At 35.1% G+C, this 17506-nt stretch overlaps 1 protein-coding gene across 1 annotated transcript in view; it reads right to left on the bottom strand.

Annotated features, from left to right (window-relative positions):
* LOC123535848 (MAM and LDL-receptor class A domain-containing protein 2-like) overlaps positions 1–12664 on the bottom strand; it is a 165256-nt gene extending 152592 nt beyond the window's left edge. The window contains exons 1-10 of the mRNA XM_053527737.1: positions 12544–12664; positions 8979–9140; positions 8232–8491; positions 7758–7848; positions 6487–6666; positions 4691–4947; positions 2745–2973; positions 1750–2018; positions 725–812; positions 63–299 (exon numbers count right to left, since the gene is read on the bottom strand). Of these exons, the coding sequence (XP_053383712.1) occupies positions 63–299; positions 725–812; positions 1750–2018; positions 2745–2973; positions 4691–4947; positions 6487–6666; positions 7758–7848; positions 8232–8491; positions 8979–9140; positions 12544–12586 (1816 nt within the window). The 5' untranslated portion in view covers positions 12587–12664. The remainder of the gene's footprint in view (positions 1–62; positions 300–724; positions 813–1749; positions 2019–2744; positions 2974–4690; positions 4948–6486; positions 6667–7757; positions 7849–8231; positions 8492–8978; positions 9141–12543) is intronic.
* Between the last annotated feature and the right edge of the window lie 4842 nt (positions 12665–17506).

Raw genomic sequence — 17506 nt, 5'->3', positions numbered from 1 at the left:
GTATTATGGACATCTTGAAACAGCAAAGCTTTTAAACTGTTAACTGAAGATTTAGCACATACTGCCTGAGGTGTGATCTCCTGTTGGTCCAGTCCCTGGTAATATAGTTCCACCTTTCTGTCTTGTCCAATCAAACTGGTCAGATTTTAGCTGTGTCCAGCCACAAAGATCATAATCAAAATTGCACGTGACTGTATTAGTTTTCACATGCGCAGTTGTACTGGCAGGACTTTTTGATGTTGTAGGTGTCGTTGAAGGTGCAGCAGTAGTTGAAGTAGGTTGTGCTGTTCTTGGTGTTACTGATAAAAAATATAAACACTGCTGTAACTAACGAATTATATAAAACTAAAATAAATAAACCTACAAAAATGAACACAAACCTAATTTAAATTATTAAAGATAGAAATTTTAAGACATCATTTTTTTTATCCAAAACAGCTTTTCTTTTTCTGGATTATGGGTTTGTACACTTTTAGTTTAAAAATTTAAGTAACATCATTTTTTATTTTTTGAATTTTGTGGACTAACACCCTAAAACTAATGACTAATGACTAATTCACAGACGAACAAAGTTGTACAAACTTGGTCACAAAGAATAAGCAAGGTTAACTGAGTTATCTGGGGAATTATAACAAATTTTAGTTACAAATTGTTCAGGTTGATTTAATACTGAAATTTTTGAAGGGAAACAGAAATTAAAGATAAACTGGTAAATAAAACTCACATGCACAGTTGCGATTGATTTGTGTTGTCAAGTCATCTAAGGCTATATCTCCTGTGATACCATTTCCTCTCACACCTTCTATTACAATCTGAAATGTAGAAGTTTAGACTGTCCATACTGATACAAATTATTCTTTTCAAATATCAGGCTCCAAGGGGATAAATCTTAGTTCGAAAACCAGTCTCCAAATATAGCCTTGTCATTGGTCAATTTCAAATTTGAACTCAGAAACAACAAATCAAATGCTAAGGTTTTGAGACTGGTCTCCAAGTTCAGTTTTAAAACTTTGGACCCTATAGAGAATTTGATCCAATGTGGGTAAACACCATATTCCCATACCGAAAACCTGTGACCTTGACCCTTCATTGGCCTTTGATAACTTTTTACTCAAATCCTGTGTTTTGTACAAGGGAGATAATTCTAAAAACTTTTACAAATACATGTATTAGGCAAGTATATAAACTTTTTTAACTCAACAACAAAATTTTTGAAGATTACATAGCCAGTACCCAGACTAAATAAGAACCATGTTATATTGAGAAATCAATTATATCATTTACTTTCATAGCAGTGTTTTCCCCCACTATTTTGGGAATGGGTCCGGGGCCTTTACAACTGGGAAAAATGCCAAAATTGGAAATTGTTAAAAGTAATATTTTTTATTAAAATGTCACATTTAAGAAAACAATTGCTATAACTTATCATTATGCATTAAGTTAGCAAACTGTCTTGTGTTTCAAATGTTTAAGGTTTCAGCCTTGTTTGAAAAAGTTGAAAAAAAAATACAATCAATTTAACTTTGGGAATTTTAGTTCTGAAATTGGGAAAAAGACATACTATTTGCCATTGGGATTGGGGCCCAATTTTTACCCAAAATTGGCCAAAAAAAAAAAAAAACACTGCGTAGGCACACAATTTTGTGGTTTTGGCCAAAACAACTATTTTATGGGGATACGGGGATATGAATTCATACTTTTCAAATGTTGAACATAAAATAAATTTATAAAAAAGACTTAATGCCTTACCTGGTAATTAGACCTACTGATGATGTGAAACCTCCCCTGTATCCATGGCTGCTGCTGGTTCCCAGACAATGACCACATCAGTGTTTTTACTGTATTCTGGCCACTGACCTGTTGCCTGTAGATATTGAGGGAACCAATAGTGGCCCCTACCATACTGTACCAAAATTGAAAACACATTGGCCTGTTTGATCCCTTAAAGGTCTGGCTTATAAGCTGAGCTTTGTCATTAGGTCGTCTTGGTGAGCTGGCCTCAATGTATATGTAATGTCCTGAAAAGAAGTAAAAGTACTGCATACAATATAATATGCTCATAAACTTTGTTCTATTAATGATCTGAGCAGTTGAAGGTATTTTGCTTAAACCCTTACCCTGCTAAATTTCTATAATGGACTTGTCCATCTTTTTTTGGACAATGCCATTAACTGTTAAACGGGGTACATACCTAACAGATACTGACTGAATGGCAAACAGTGCAGGTCATGATCAGATAGCATGGATGTGCAGGCTGATCTTGATATCCACTGGTTGCAAAGACAGAATCAATCGTGTCCAGCATGATAAAGATTAACACTTCTGCTTTGAATTTATTAAAGGAATATAAACTTTATTCTATGAGAATAAGTTTTTCTAAAATATCTATTTAAAACAGGAAGAATTTGATAAGATTCTGTGCCAGTATAGAAGGGTAAATGACAGAAAACACTGGATGCAGTAGAAAATTATCATTATACTTTTCTGTCTTTTGGGTTGGTGGGTGTTGCGAGTGTGACAGAGATGGGAACGTATTATGTGAATGGAACATGAAAAAAACTGATTTTTTTTATATTTATTTTTACTTTGGGGAAGTAGGGTATAGGTACAAGAAATGTTATGAAGTAACAACTCTTTGAAAAGAATTAAAATCAGTGATCTTTTTTCATTTTTTTAAGATCCTTTTTAAAAATAACAAAATGGAGTTTTCCTCATAAATTTGGCCAGGTTAAGATATAAATTACCTTGTGATGATGCAAGAGTATGATCAGCTGTGGGACCTGTCCCCTGGGTGTTTGTACCTCCTGTTCTTTGTATCCAGTCAAAGTCATCTCCCTTTGAGTTTGTCCATGTGCACAGTCCTTTCTCAAAGTTACATGTTCCCGGACTGGGACATCTACCACTGTGGGTGACAACATCGTCAATAGCAATATCTGCTAACTTACCATTGCCTTTGATAGCTTCAAACACAACCTAAAAATCAAAGGCATAATTTTATTATTAACTTTTTTGCGAAAGTTAAAAATGAGCCATGCCATGGGAAAACCAACATATTGGCTTTGCGACCAGCATGGATCCAGACCAGCCTGCGCATCCGCGCAGTCTGGTCAGGATCCATGCTGTTCGCTTTTAAAGCCTATTGGAATTGGAGAAACTGTTAGCGAACAGCATGGATCCTGACCAGACTGCGCGGATGCGCAGGCTGGTCTGGATCCATGCTGGTCGCAAAGCCACTATGTTGGTTTTCCCATGGCACGGCTCAAATGAAGAAAACCTTTAAAAATGTCTATATGTCAGTGTTTACTGTATTAGTACTGAAGACATGAACTAATATTCACTAGGGTTTCAATTTTTTCGCTGATTTTCATGATCAGAAAAACAAGTGAGTGAGTGTGAATTCATACTTATGCAAAAAAGGTCTATGGTGATGCTGCATCTACTGTAGATAAGTAGAAAAAGTAGAAAAATGATTGCTCTGGAATAAATATAATAGTACTATGAGGGTTGTTCCAGAAGTAATGCCAATGCATCCGTGGCACATTAGTTCATTGTTTATCATTATGAAAAATAAACAAGGATATTATTTTCTAGGGTTGTTTTGTTATTCAAAATATGAGCCGCACAATGAGTAAACCAACATAGTGCATTTGCGACCAGCATAAATCCAAACCAGCCTGCGCATATGTGTCTGGTCAGGATCCATGCTGTTCACTAACAGATCTTCTAATTGCGATAGGCTTTGAAAGCGAACAGCACGGATCCTGATCAGACTGCGTAGATGCACATGCTGGTCTGGATCCATGCTGGTCGCAAATGCATTATGTTGGTTTTCTCATGGCGCGGCTCATATTTATATTCTCTGCCATTTCATATTAACAGGAAAAAAAACAATGACAATTATAATCAACATCAAACTAATATCTCACCAAATTGCATAGTATTATAATATGAACAAACAACTTGAACATGTCATCTGCTGTTTAAGTTTTGGTGACATCATTTTAGGTTAGGCCTAAAAAAAAAAGTTCTTTGTTTCCGGTAACATGCTAAAAAAAATTAGGGTAGGTAGGTCGGAAATTTTTTTTGGGGGGGAATATTTTTTCATTAAGGGAGACTTTTCGGAAATTATTTTTGTGTAAAGGGGGTAATGCCTTTAGAGCATCAGTAAGTTGATTTCTAACATCACTGGACATGTTTAAAGCATAAAAAGTGCAGTTTTGCAACTTTCTGTTAAAAAGTTGAAAAAAATATTCTCCAAGGCCATAAAAACATTTAGGGTCGGGCCAAAAATTTAGGGTAGATCAGGATACCGGAAACAAACAATTTTTTTTTTACGCCTTATTTTCAAGCTTCCTTTGTAGTGCTAACATTTTTTACAACTTAGTGAAAAACATGTTGATTTTAGTAGTTAAAAGCATCAGTGTTGTGTGGCCTTTGCCGTCACCATGCTTATTGTACATGTAGATATCTTGCAAAGTTTGTTTTATTTTTTTATGCTATTTTCAACCAATATTGCAAATAGATCAAAATACTGGGAATTATCTTTTGTTGTTCTTTGTTTTTCATTATGCATACTTTTGTGACTCCAGTAACAACCCTCGTAGCTGGTTAATTCAAGTTTTTCTTTTCCTGGCCTACCCGTAATACACCTTACTTTAACCAGTTCACTAAAGTTTTTTTTTTGAATTACCTGGTAATTACTATTCCCTCGGCTTAAAGTGACTTGTCCAACTTGCCATGTAGCTCCCTGGTTACCTCTTGTAGACCACACAGCAGCACCAACTCTCCCGTTAATTTTGGTGTAAACACTGAGTTTATTGACATTATTTCCATACATATAGTAGTAAAACTGTAAACAAATAGGCTGCTTGCTGACTGTCACAGGGGAGAGCAGTCTACATTTCTGATTCTGTCTGCGTCCATTAGCTTCCATCAACATGTAATGACCTACCATGCAAAACAAGATACTGCATTACACGTTATTCTTAATACAGTCGAACCTGCCTTAAATAGTCAGCCAAGAGAACAGCATATGAGCTCCGCCATGAGAAAACCAACATAGTGCATTTGCGACTAGCATGGATCCAGACAAGCCTACGTATCCGCACAGTCTGGTCAGGATCCATGCTGGTTGCTAACGGTTTCTCTAATTGCAATAGTAGGCTTTGAAAGTGAACAGTATGGATCCTGACCAGACTGCGCAGATGCGCAGGCTGGTCTGGATCCATGCTGGTCGCAAAGCCAGTACGTTGGTTTTCTCGTGGTGTGGCTCATATCACGACTGCTTTATTAAGGCAGGAGGCTGCATCAGACAAGTTGAAATTAGAACGAAAAAGTCCATTTGGGAAACTATCGGATCGGTTGCTTACAAGACAAGTTGTTACAAGTTATTCTTACACTGACGTGATAAGCTTTTTGGTAGTTTTGGGAAACAACGTTTTTAAATTTGAGTGTCAATGACTCTACCCTACTTATAGCCTTGTTGATATAAGATTTAGCCTGTTTATGTTAGTTCTACATGGACAAAAATTCACCATCATACACAGATCATACAGACATACCTTACGACACTGAAATCTCAATTTTGCCAAAAATGGACTTAAGTCGCACTCTGGAATTAAGGCAAAAAAGTGGCTGTTTATTAAAGGTGACCACAGAGTCAGGTTTACTGTATTTTGTTTTGTTTCACTATTTATAAGACTTTTATGACACTATATATGAACTCCTTTCAAACACTTTCAAACAGCACTTGAGACCGTGAGAGGACACAAAAGTACTTGTTTATTTTTGTCTAAAATTCCTTATTTTACACTTACCATTATGGCTTTCCAATGATAACTTAGATATGATAAATAAGACCCCTCTTGGCATTATTTCAGCAACAATTGGGCAACTGGGTAGAACCACCAACCAGGTCTGTATGCCAGCTCACATGAAAGAATTCTAGACTCCAAGCAATGTTTTGAACCAACAGCAGTGAGAGGCATGTGGTTAGAAGTCAGCGATCTAAACCACTCCACCTTAAAGCCAACTAGTAGGCTGACTGTATTCACAATCTTTATGTGACCAAAGACTACCTAAATTATTTTATGAAATACTGCAGGATGAGTAATTTTCAAATAGGCTTTATTAAGCAGCCACATTCATTCATGGTGGTACAAACTTGCAAAGTTTTATCTTTAACATGAGTCTTTATGTCTTGGGACACAATGCAGATCTAAGGTGCCTCTATGGGCATTATTTCAAGCATGAGTGGACACCCTGGGTGAGGTAGAACAAGAACCATTCCATAAGTTAAATGCTCAACTTATCCACATCATGACCCAGGATCAGGACAGACAAGTATCGGGGGCATGTAATTCCAAGTCAGCAACCTAAGATTACCACGAGTCCGACTCTTTAATCAGGTGAATTCGTACTGCATATAGAATGCTTTTACCAGAGCAGTATTCTTTCATAGAAAATTCATAAATTGAAATATCGTACCTCCAGCAGACTGTTGTGTGTGGTCATTGGGTGGTCCAGTTCCAGGAGTGGGAGATGGTCCAGAGGTCCACGTCCAGTCAAACTGGTCATCCCCTCTCGACTGCTTGTATCCGCATATAGTTGAGGTCTCAAAATTACAGGTTACAGTGCCTGACAAACCTGGTGGGGGTGTCACATTTCCTGCATAATGAAAATAAACACTGAAAACTGACAACAGCTGGCATAGACATCCTGTCCTTCGATAGTCCACTAATAATGGTTATAAAAAAGTTACTTATTAATAGGTAGCATCAGTTGAAATTCACTGAAGCATTTCACTCATGGAAAGCAACTCTCTTTTCCTTACCATTCATCAACAGTTTGTCTGTTTGGTTGACTCACTCAGGATTTAAACCCATTTTTCAACAACAGTTTATTTATGCATTGGCAGGGAAACAACTTAACTAAATGTTCCTTGATACAGAACAGGATACTTCTCCCAAAGTAACTGATAACTTCTCCCCCAAGTTGCTGACAACTTCTCCATCAGCAACTGACAACTTCTTCCAACATACAATTTCTTAACAAGTGAAGAAGCTTCTCCCCTTGTAACTGACAATTTTTCCACAAGTAACTCAAAACAACTTCTCAAAAAGTAACTGGCAACTTCTCTACTGACTTGGAGATGGAGAGCAAATGAGCCGCACCGTGCGAAAACCAACATAGTGCATTTGCGACCAGCAAGGATCCAAACCAGCCTGTGCATCCTCGCAGTCTGGTCATGATCCATGCTGCTGGCTACCAGTTTTTCTAATTGCAATTTGAAAGTGAACAGCATGGATTCTGACCAGACTGCGCCGATGCGCAGGCTGGATCCATGCTGGTCGCAAACACACTATGTTGGTTTTCTCATGGTGCGGCTCAAATGAGTTCAGATGTAAAATCTTCTGACCAGGCTCACAGAGACCATAGGTCATGCCCAAGGATCAAACTCACAACTATAAATTTGTAGTTTTATGCTTTACCTGCTAATCTGATCAGACTTGTCATTCATAATACAGATCATACAGGGCTATTTGAACTTGAGACTTTTTCCTGGCTCATATTTCATGTAAAATTGCAATGTGTGCTTAGAATATCTTTAAAAGACTGGATCCATAAATTAATAACCTTAATTTTAGTCTGTTTCGGGTTTAATCTTGTCCATATATTTATGTAGCATCTCTATCAAGAGATACAGAAGAAAATAAATGAGCTAAATAATAATACATATATTTCTGGCTAAAACATACCAGGCTGTCCGCAGGCACCGTTGGTGTACAGTATGTCATCTACACCAATGTCAGAGAGATAGTTACGTCCCCTGACTGCTTCAATAACAACCTGAAAACAAAAAATTTAGTTTCATTACATTTGTTAGGCTAAAGAAAATAATACCTGTGTTTAGTGATACAAGATTGAGCTGAACACTGAGCCTCCTCCCTGGCATTATTTTTCATCTTGAAAAAAATTACCGGTAGAAAACTTTTTTTGCTTTTTCTTGCCTTCCAAAGTAAATTTTAGGGAATTTTGGTGATATCTAATAAAATTCATCTATCGAAAAACACTCTGAATCAAATATTTATTATGCTTTCATTCCAAATACAGTTTAAAACTTTAGACCTTATTTAATGCTTGAATTATGTACTCACCTGTAATATTCTGTAAGCTTATCAATTTTTGTTTTTACCAACACGAAAATGGACATCTTCATTTTATAATCATACCTGTATATTTCTTTTGTTGGAAATAGTAACAGTGGCTTGATTCCATTTCTGTCCTTGTGTGCGTTCCCTGTGATATACCGCTTTGCCCAGATTGTTCCCTGACTTGAGGTATACATTCAGTGCATTAACACTTGGGCCGTACATGTAGTACCAGAAACTGAGGCATTTCTGTCCTGAAGTTACTGAAATCCGTGGACTCTGCAACTGTGCCTTGTCGTTCATGTTACCATTGTTAGCCTCGTAGTAGATGTAGTAGCCACCTACAAGGTAACAATAAATGCGTGTGATTTCATCATCAACAATATCACAAAACTTGTCAAACAGTATCATAATATAGATCAGTATACATTAACGGTATACTCATAGTGTGATATTAACTCGAGCGTTTTCGATGCTTCCTCCTAATTGAACTGGAAAAATGACCCCTAAAAACGTGTCTTATAAGCAAAAATAGACTGTACATAAAATTTCAAGAAAATTTCTAAATTTGTTCACTTTTTTATACTATTCATATATATTAAGATGTAATTTTACTGACACAGAATAAGAATGGGAAATCATAGATCAGTGTGATAAGCAGTAATAAACAGCTTTTAAGTTAAGAGTCCATATCCCATATATATATATATTTTTACTGCAAAAAAAAGAAAAGAACGAAATTTATCAATATGTTACAAATGGAAAAAAGAATTTCCCTTTCTTTAAGAAATATTGATAAAGAGATTAACAATTTCTTTTGTCACTTACTGGAACTGTTGGTTGTGTGGTCATTTGGCGGTCCTGTCCATTGAGATGGCGTTGGTCCTTGACGTATTTGCCAATCAGCATTATCAGTTCCTTTCACTTGAGTCCATGCACATATGTTGTCGTTATCAAAGTTACAGTTAAGATTCTGGCCATTGGTCACTGCTGAAAGACAGAATAATGTTTTAAAGTCCCTTTTAAAGATGCTTTTGATTTATGTTACAAACAGATAAATCAACTTTCCTTATGGAGAGAATGCATAATAACGTGGTTAGAAAAGCACTACTTTCAATATTTCACATGACCACATACACAATCAGTGCCATAAAGGGAGGCAGGGTTCAAATTTAGACAAGCATACAAGCTAAATGCTAGTGGAATTTGAGAATAGCTAGTGAGCTTGGAATGTACTAGCTAATTTCAGCTAGTCAGTAATATACCAAGCAAATGTCTTCAAAGCTTTAATTATAAATAATAAAGTTGGTTCTGCAGGTATACATTTTTCTGCATGAAAGGAATGTTATCATTTATTTTTATAAATGATATTTCATTGTTCAACAAAACTCTGATATAATGCATGATTGCAGCTGGCATTAACATGGAAGGCTTTGACTTTAGCTTGTAAATGGATAAAAATGGCACTAGCTATTTTAAGCTAATAGAATGTTTTTGTGTGACTGGCTACTTACAGAGATTAATTAGTAGATTTTGGCCAGTAAAATATTGATAAAGTAATTAAATATTATTGTTTAACATTAGCTGGTATCTATTCATTTTAGCTAGTGAACAAATAGGGCACTAGCTACTTTGAGCTAGTAGAAAATGTTGCTAAATTTGAACCCTGGGAGGTAATCAAAAACAACAGATTTAATAATAGTTCCTATCAAATGACGTTGACAAATATGTGAGAAAACAGTTACCAATAATAATGTTTTACAAAAAAAAATAATGTATTCTTTGTTTGAAATAAAGTGCAGCAGCAGATAAAAAAAATCATTAAAGTGAGAAAGTCTTGCTGCACATAGTGTAGAGATAGTACCTAAGTTTTTCAGATCATAGGTTTGAAGTTAAAAAGCTTTGAAATGAATACAAATGTCCATATATTTCTCAAAAACAGAAATATAGACAATATTTTAACCAGAAGTGTAAAGTTATGAGCATTTAATATTTTCATGTTAACGAAAAATTTGTGATCAAGGAAATGTAACTCTTCTTGAACATGGAGAGCATAAACATCAAAGGGACATAATATAGTCAATAATTTCTAATTGGGTGCATTTGATTTAACATTCAACTTTGATCTGGATTGATAAATAATGATCCATGATACTGTGTGCTAAAAATTTAGAACATCTGGAACAGTCTATTAACAGCAAAACTATACTTTAGCAGAATCTAAATAGTTAAGCTCTAACTGGGACTTGAACCCAGGACCTCTCACACCTAAGGCAGACACTCTACTACTTCCCTATAACAGCAGTAGCTAATAGCTATGCAGTTTAATTGCTGGATTACATTGCGTGAACTGGAACAATAATCGGTGAACTCCGGATTATCGGCATATTCGCTTTGTTACCTAACGGCAATTTTTGTGTAAAGAAAAAATATAATCTAATGCTGCCAACGTCATAATCGGTCAAATCTGCCCAAATTTCTCTGACGTGTTGTTCAGAGGATGAACTTACTAACTGGTAGTACCAGTGAAATATTACTTACACTGAATCTTTTGTATTTGCCCTTTTTGCAGCTGTCGAACGGCAAAGACGGTGAGTTTTGTCCAAATATAAGTAATTATTTTACCAGTTTTGAGAGGGTTTCAATTGATGGGAAATTACAGTTACAAACTAAATACCTTTCTGCAACACATGGAGTCATTAGCATTCACTGTCAGTCAGTATTATGACAAAGATCGACTGTCATTCATTCATTTCAAAGTTTCATAGACAGAGTCCGTTGTTTACATTTTTATCGTAACCGGTGCACTTGAAAAAATCACTTTAGTTTGAAAAATCAAAGTATGCGAAGAGCTATGGTACGGTCTCTACATAGTGTTTTTGGCTAATGTTTTATAAAAGCAATTTTCTGTTGCTCTGCATTTAAATGTGTTAAATCAACGACAATGCCGCATAAGAATTTATAGCTGAGTCTTTAAAAATAAAGAAATCATACTAATTAAAATAATAGTTCTTTTCTTCAATTATCTCCCTTACCTATAGGTAGTGATTTCTTAAGTTGAAGGGAAGCAACTCTTGCTTGCAGTTGAACTTTTCTTTAAAAGACTACCCCCGTCAAAATAAGAAAAGTCATATTTGGAAAGTTATTATTTCGTACTGGTGGTAACCAGAAGAGTTTGGTAAATTGGGTTAAAAGCTATAATTTCCTCCAACCTTTTTACACAGACATCTATTTTAGCTGGAAATTTACTTGTAAAATGCGTATAATTCCACTTTAAGAGTTTGTAAAATGAGTCTGACTGCTTTACTTGTCTAGTAATGTTTCATCCACTCTGGTAGCAAAAGGTGGAGCTTTACATTTAGGAAGAAACTGACTTTTCAGTCTACAAATGGTTGATCATCTTTGGTAAATACTGTATAGCTTCAGTAGGTTTCAACTTTGGTGATAAGTAAAACAATGACAATGTGATTCTCAGAATAATTAAGACTTGATAAATTTCTAGACATCAACAATGTGTCAAATCAACGTGTCATTCATTCGCAAAACAAATGTTGATCTACTACAGTAAATGCCCACATTATTCTTCTCAACAGACACCTGCGTCACTCTAAAAAGGGGGAGTAACTGTGTAAATATTTGGGCAGTATCCGGATACAGTTGTATTTTATAACTCTCAAACTGTGCTAACTTACACCTACTAAGTGCAGATGAATTCTTTTTCAAAAGGTTTAAAATAACATTTTTCATATCAGATGTCTGAATATTTTAGAATTAATACGCTTAATCTGACGAATAACACTTAAAATCACTTAAATATTTCCAACCTTCAAGTTCAACAAGAAAGAAGGATTTTACGAATGTATCTTCTTTTTTTTTCAACATTTTATCCCGGAATTCAACAAGTCGACGGAAATAATTATTTGAAGGAGTTATGAATTTGGATTAACAGCGACAAATTTAACAAATATGGTTCCGTTTTGCTTGTTTTTGTCGTTGTAAGTGTTGTTGTTGTTGTTTCGCGAAATTATTTATATAAGTTCTAACGTATATTTAGTTTTAATGCTTTAATGAAATGTGCCATTATGTCTTCGAAAAGTCGTTAAGGAGAAGATCGGTCCTCCAGGGCATTGCAGTGGGCTTAAACTCGCAACTTCCTTTTCCGTTTTAAAGATACTAATACAGTGCCATGTTTAGATGGAGGACTTAATTTGTTTCAGGCTGCTCTGCGATTTTCTTTCACACAGGAGGTTAATCAACTGGCTGACAATTGTGCCCAAAATGTTTTTGGAAAACAGCATCTTTCTATATAAGGCAATGTTTGTTCTTAGGAACTAACAAAGGAATGTGATATTGTGCATTCATTATAAATAAAATGTAGACAAATTATCAGTACCTGTGCATAGCAGTGCCAAAGCCAAAAATACAAAATCCTTCATGCGTTATACAATTCTATCCGATTTGTTCGTCCGTGTGTATGTATACAGCATCCCTGCGCGTCGGGATTCAGTATAGTGAAAATTGAGACGGTACTCCCCTTTTTCTTATTTTATCAAGAAATCTAATCTTGAAATTTATCAGTCAGTTTCAGCAAACAGCGGTACAAGTTTGGACGGTTAAAGTCAGTGAGTTTATACATTGAATTTATCAAGTTTTCTTTGATAATAATCATCTTGACTTGTGTATCAGGTACCCTATATTAAGGACTTAAGACCTTGCTTACATATATCTCATACATGTAATTATGATTTATATAAGTTTGTATATCAAACATCAATTATGATTTATATATATGTGGTATATGAAACATTAATAAGTTTAATGCAATTGTGATTTACAAAATTGCGGTATATGAACAACTAACAAGAACATGATCTTGAGTGTCTCAAGTAAAATATTTTGTAATATGATAAAGTGGAGATGTGACCACTTTATAACACGCGGAGGTTATGCGCATGTGGAAGAATTATACACACGGCACATAATTGATTCGTATTGCTGAAATATATCAAAAATGATCTTGCTATATGTTATTTTGATTCTGTAAACAAGTAGATTAAATTACGAAGCACTATTTCACTGACCAAGTTAGGCAGCAAATACAAAGGTCTGCATACCGTGTTTTAACTGTGTTAAACTTGCGGCGACATGCCTCCAGATCGTTCGACAACAAAAAAAAATAAATTTTTTTTTAGATATCTTGAAATAAATCTATATTTCTTAACAAGGCTTTAAAACTTAATTACTGACAAACTTTATGTTACGGAAACACATGAGAATTTGCTGTTTTTACTACTTTTTACGATGAAAGTTGAAAAGCGTTTGTTACGTTTTTACTCCAGGTAAACTGTCTCGATTATAAATATCTATATTTTCGAAATCATTATTCACTACTTCAGCAATAGCGTTGTTGGTTACGACGAGGGAAAATGTCTTTATTTATTGCCGCGGCGGTCCGGGGTTCGCTTCCCGACGCGGTCATCTTTTTTTCTTGATTTGGAATTTTTAAAATATTTTAGAAACAAAAATTCATATTCTAATGTTCATAATATGACCAAAACTTCAATTTGAAAGAAAGGTTATTTTTCAGCCAAATCTGGAAGAAAGCTGCTTTAACATCAGTAGTGCATAGACGTCTAAGTCTTTAATCTTAATTATCGATAAACTTTACGTTGTACGTGAATTAAGTGTACTATATTGACTGTGAAAAATTTTCTTCTAGAAGATCAAATATGATATCACTTTTTTTTTGACTTCTTTATGGCGCCTGCATTGTGCCAAATAATATGTTGCAACATTCGGCTTTCTCGAAAATTCAGATTTACCTTTCGCGTATACGACTGCACTAAACAGACATTGAACCTAACAGCATTTTATCAGTTTAATAAAACTCTTTTTATAGGTTTACCTTTTTTTGCATGGCCATTATGATATCTCATTTAGTGAATTGTCAATGAAAAAAAAAACCATTGTTTGAAGTTAAGATGCGAAGGAATTATATCACAAGGTTGCAGCCCGGGTGATATAATAATACGCATTAATGAGTTTATTCAAGGGAAAATCACTGGTTGAGGTATTTTATTTTGATTCTGAAACGTTTTCAATTATTTTGTACATCCTTGACGACATTCAGCAAACGTTTGCAAGCCCCATTTTCTGTTGCTTTCTATTCCAGTGCATCAATATGCCGTTTCGCGCTATGACGTATAAATAGTGACAACAGGAAAATGTCGTGCGATTACGTCATCACGTTAATCATTTCGACATTATTCTGTCAACGCACACGTGAATTTAAGTACAAACGGAAAATGCCGAGGTACTATACGAAGTTATCGCATAGTGCGGCAATTTTCCTTTGATCTTTGCAGCATGTTATACATAGTAACACACATTATTACTACAAAACTGTGCTGATATCTTACAAAACTGTTGCGATATATATCAACACGGAAATCTCTATGGAGTTTCATAAGAAAAAAAGTGTTCCGATATATATCAGCACAGTAAAACTGTTCCGATATATACCGGAACACTTTTTCTCTATTGAGGCCCTATCAAGGGAGTATAATTTTTTCCTTTCAAAGAAAAGATGATTTTAGCTCCAATTTACAGTTCACAGAGAAAGAATTGTCACAAACACCTACATTTATAAAGCAAAAGAATAAATAAACTAGAATATTTCAAAAACTTGATAGTTATTGCCAAATTCAGAAATACATGAAATATATGAAATTCTGAGATTTCTCAAATGTTTCTTTTTCTTTGATTTTTTTTTTTACAAACAAAACAACAAGTTTTACAATATGTCTGGCCAATGAAATGCAAAGATTTAAAACCAATGCAGAAATTTGTTGGGTACTTTTATCTGGGGAACACATTTTCTAAAACAGAAGTTTTAGTGTTTCAGTCAGCGAGGCGCAGAAAGGGAATCAAAATAGTAAAAATAATAATAAACAAATTTAAATGAAAATGATATATAAATTTTAATGATAAACTATGCGATAAAACAGTTATAATATGTAGTGCTCGTGTGTTACCAGGATATATCAGAGCTAGGGGTACATCTCGTTATTTTTCTCTTCACATATCTGTCTCGGCCTACCGGCCTCGACGATATGTGCAGAGAAAAATACCCTCGATGTACCCCTAGCTCTGATATATCCTGGTAACACACTCTCACACATACTATAACTATTACATATTGTTATTACGGGTCCACCGCTTTAAACAGATCGTATTAGCGCCGACCCGTAGGACCGGATACAATCTTTTTTTTTTGTATCTATATAAGACCTTCGTTCTAACAAGAAAACACATAATATTCCAAAGTTCATTACGAATGACGCTTTACCAAACAAGAGGGACTGCAGGCGCTTGTATTTCTGGCGTTGCATGGCAGTTTAAATTGTCATAGAAATATAATTTCACGTGTCAGTATTTGAATTCGACAAAACAGAGATATTTCTAACAGACCAAAGTCAGACGAACCAAAGGTAACAACGGCTTGGCAAGACCGTTACATAAAGGCATCATAGTACGCATTAACGTCAACGTTTCAAAACGGGGTCAAATATGGCAGTTCAGCTTTGTGAAAACAGTATTGAACCATTTTCGAGTCGACAGAGTTCCAGTTAGACAGACGAGTCGCTAGTGTGCTGTTGGGCAAGAGTATTTTTAGCGACACATCTCGATTCAGTTTAAGTTTAGCAGACGGTAGGGTTCGTGTTTACCGTAAACGGATGGAAAGTATTGCTCATAAATGTGATCTTGGAAGCTCAGTGTTGTGAGTTGCGGAGTTTTCATTTCTTCAACAACAGCATGAAATCGCCCATACAAGGAGGATTTAGTGCATGACAAAATCATCTTTGCAATGACCTGTGTATTCACCATGACTGTAATTCCATAGAGCATATTTAGGATGTTTTTATAGAAAAAGTAAGACAAAGTCACGTTCCGAACAACCTGTAAGATCTGAGTATTGTGCTTCCAGGATTCCAGTTGACGCCATCATAAGTTACACCAGGTCAATTCAATCTCGTTTATTGGAAGGTCTACGCCGTAGAGGTAGTCACACTAGATATCAACTAGTTTAGGAGAAAAGGCGATTCGTTAACCCTACCATACATCTACCATTACCTTATGAATTACTTACATGTTTTATAAACCATAGGCCAAAGATCACTTTCAGGGATTCGAATAGAATATTTAAAACCTTTTGCGATTTATGTAAACAATCGCTATATACAAAAATATCAGCGAAGATCTGCAAAGACACTGCGACCCGTTCTTAATTATAAACACCTTTTATCTGTTGACATCTTCATATTTTGATAAAGTTGATTACCATCATATCTTGGCGAAATCGCTAGGTGATACAACTGAAATCTTTATCGTAGAATAATTAGATGCAAAGATAATATTTTCCCCATACAGACTCGTGTACTTCAGTTACAAAAATGGGTACATAAACTTCATAAATATAAGAAGAAGAAATTTTTTTGTCAATCTTCAAGCCAATATACAAAATCTGGTATTTGGCAGTTAAACTTACTCCTTAGTGGTCGGCAATAAAAGGCTATGGAAGGCCGGTACAATATACAATGTACTAAGTACCATTATGTTTAAAGCAAATTGCCAATATCTCAAAGCTAAATGCCGAGAAGTTAATGCTAAATCTTGCATACCAAATGCTATATCACATAAACCTGATGCTAAATGCATAATCATAATGCTGACTATTCTTTTTTAACAGGGACAAATTTATGTAAGCAGGACCTATGACTATTTAAATGATGCAGTCATGCACTGATATATTCAGCTGATTATTTGAATAGGCAGCTAGCAATTATCATTTGGCAATTATTGTTCCATATTTCGCAATTACCAGTTAGCATTTATCATTTGATAATGACGGTTTGACCCTCAATGTATGACATTAAGCATTTGGCAAATCACATTTTGCATTAGCAATTTTGAATTGAGTATTTGGCATCTAGCATGGCGCGCCGGCCTTCCATTGAAGGCTTTTATGCAAGTTGGTCACTATTCTCTAAGCAACATTTTTTAATCACTTAAATTAATACTCTGCTACATATCTATCAAAGTACAAGAATTCCTATTACATCGTTGTATTCCTACTAGAAATTTGTGTTTTTACTTTGATAACACTTTGTAATTACCCCGCCTTTAATATGAATGTTTTTAAAAAGCTGTGTACATGTATTTCTATCGAATTTATTTTGACAATCAAATGAATATTTTATTCATCTGAACAAAAACTCTGTGCGACTTCGGAATTCATTTATTTCCAATCCATCTTGGTTGCACAAACAGGCAAATGGGAGTTAATAATTATTTTA

The sequence above is a fragment of the Mercenaria mercenaria genome, chromosome 17 (genome assembly GCF_021730395.1).
Source record: "Mercenaria mercenaria strain notata chromosome 17, MADL_Memer_1, whole genome shotgun sequence".
Taxonomy (NCBI): domain Eukaryota; kingdom Metazoa; phylum Mollusca; class Bivalvia; order Venerida; family Veneridae; genus Mercenaria; species Mercenaria mercenaria.
Note: the sequence above shows the minus strand (reverse complement) of the source record. Positions and strands in the feature narration are given on the sequence as shown.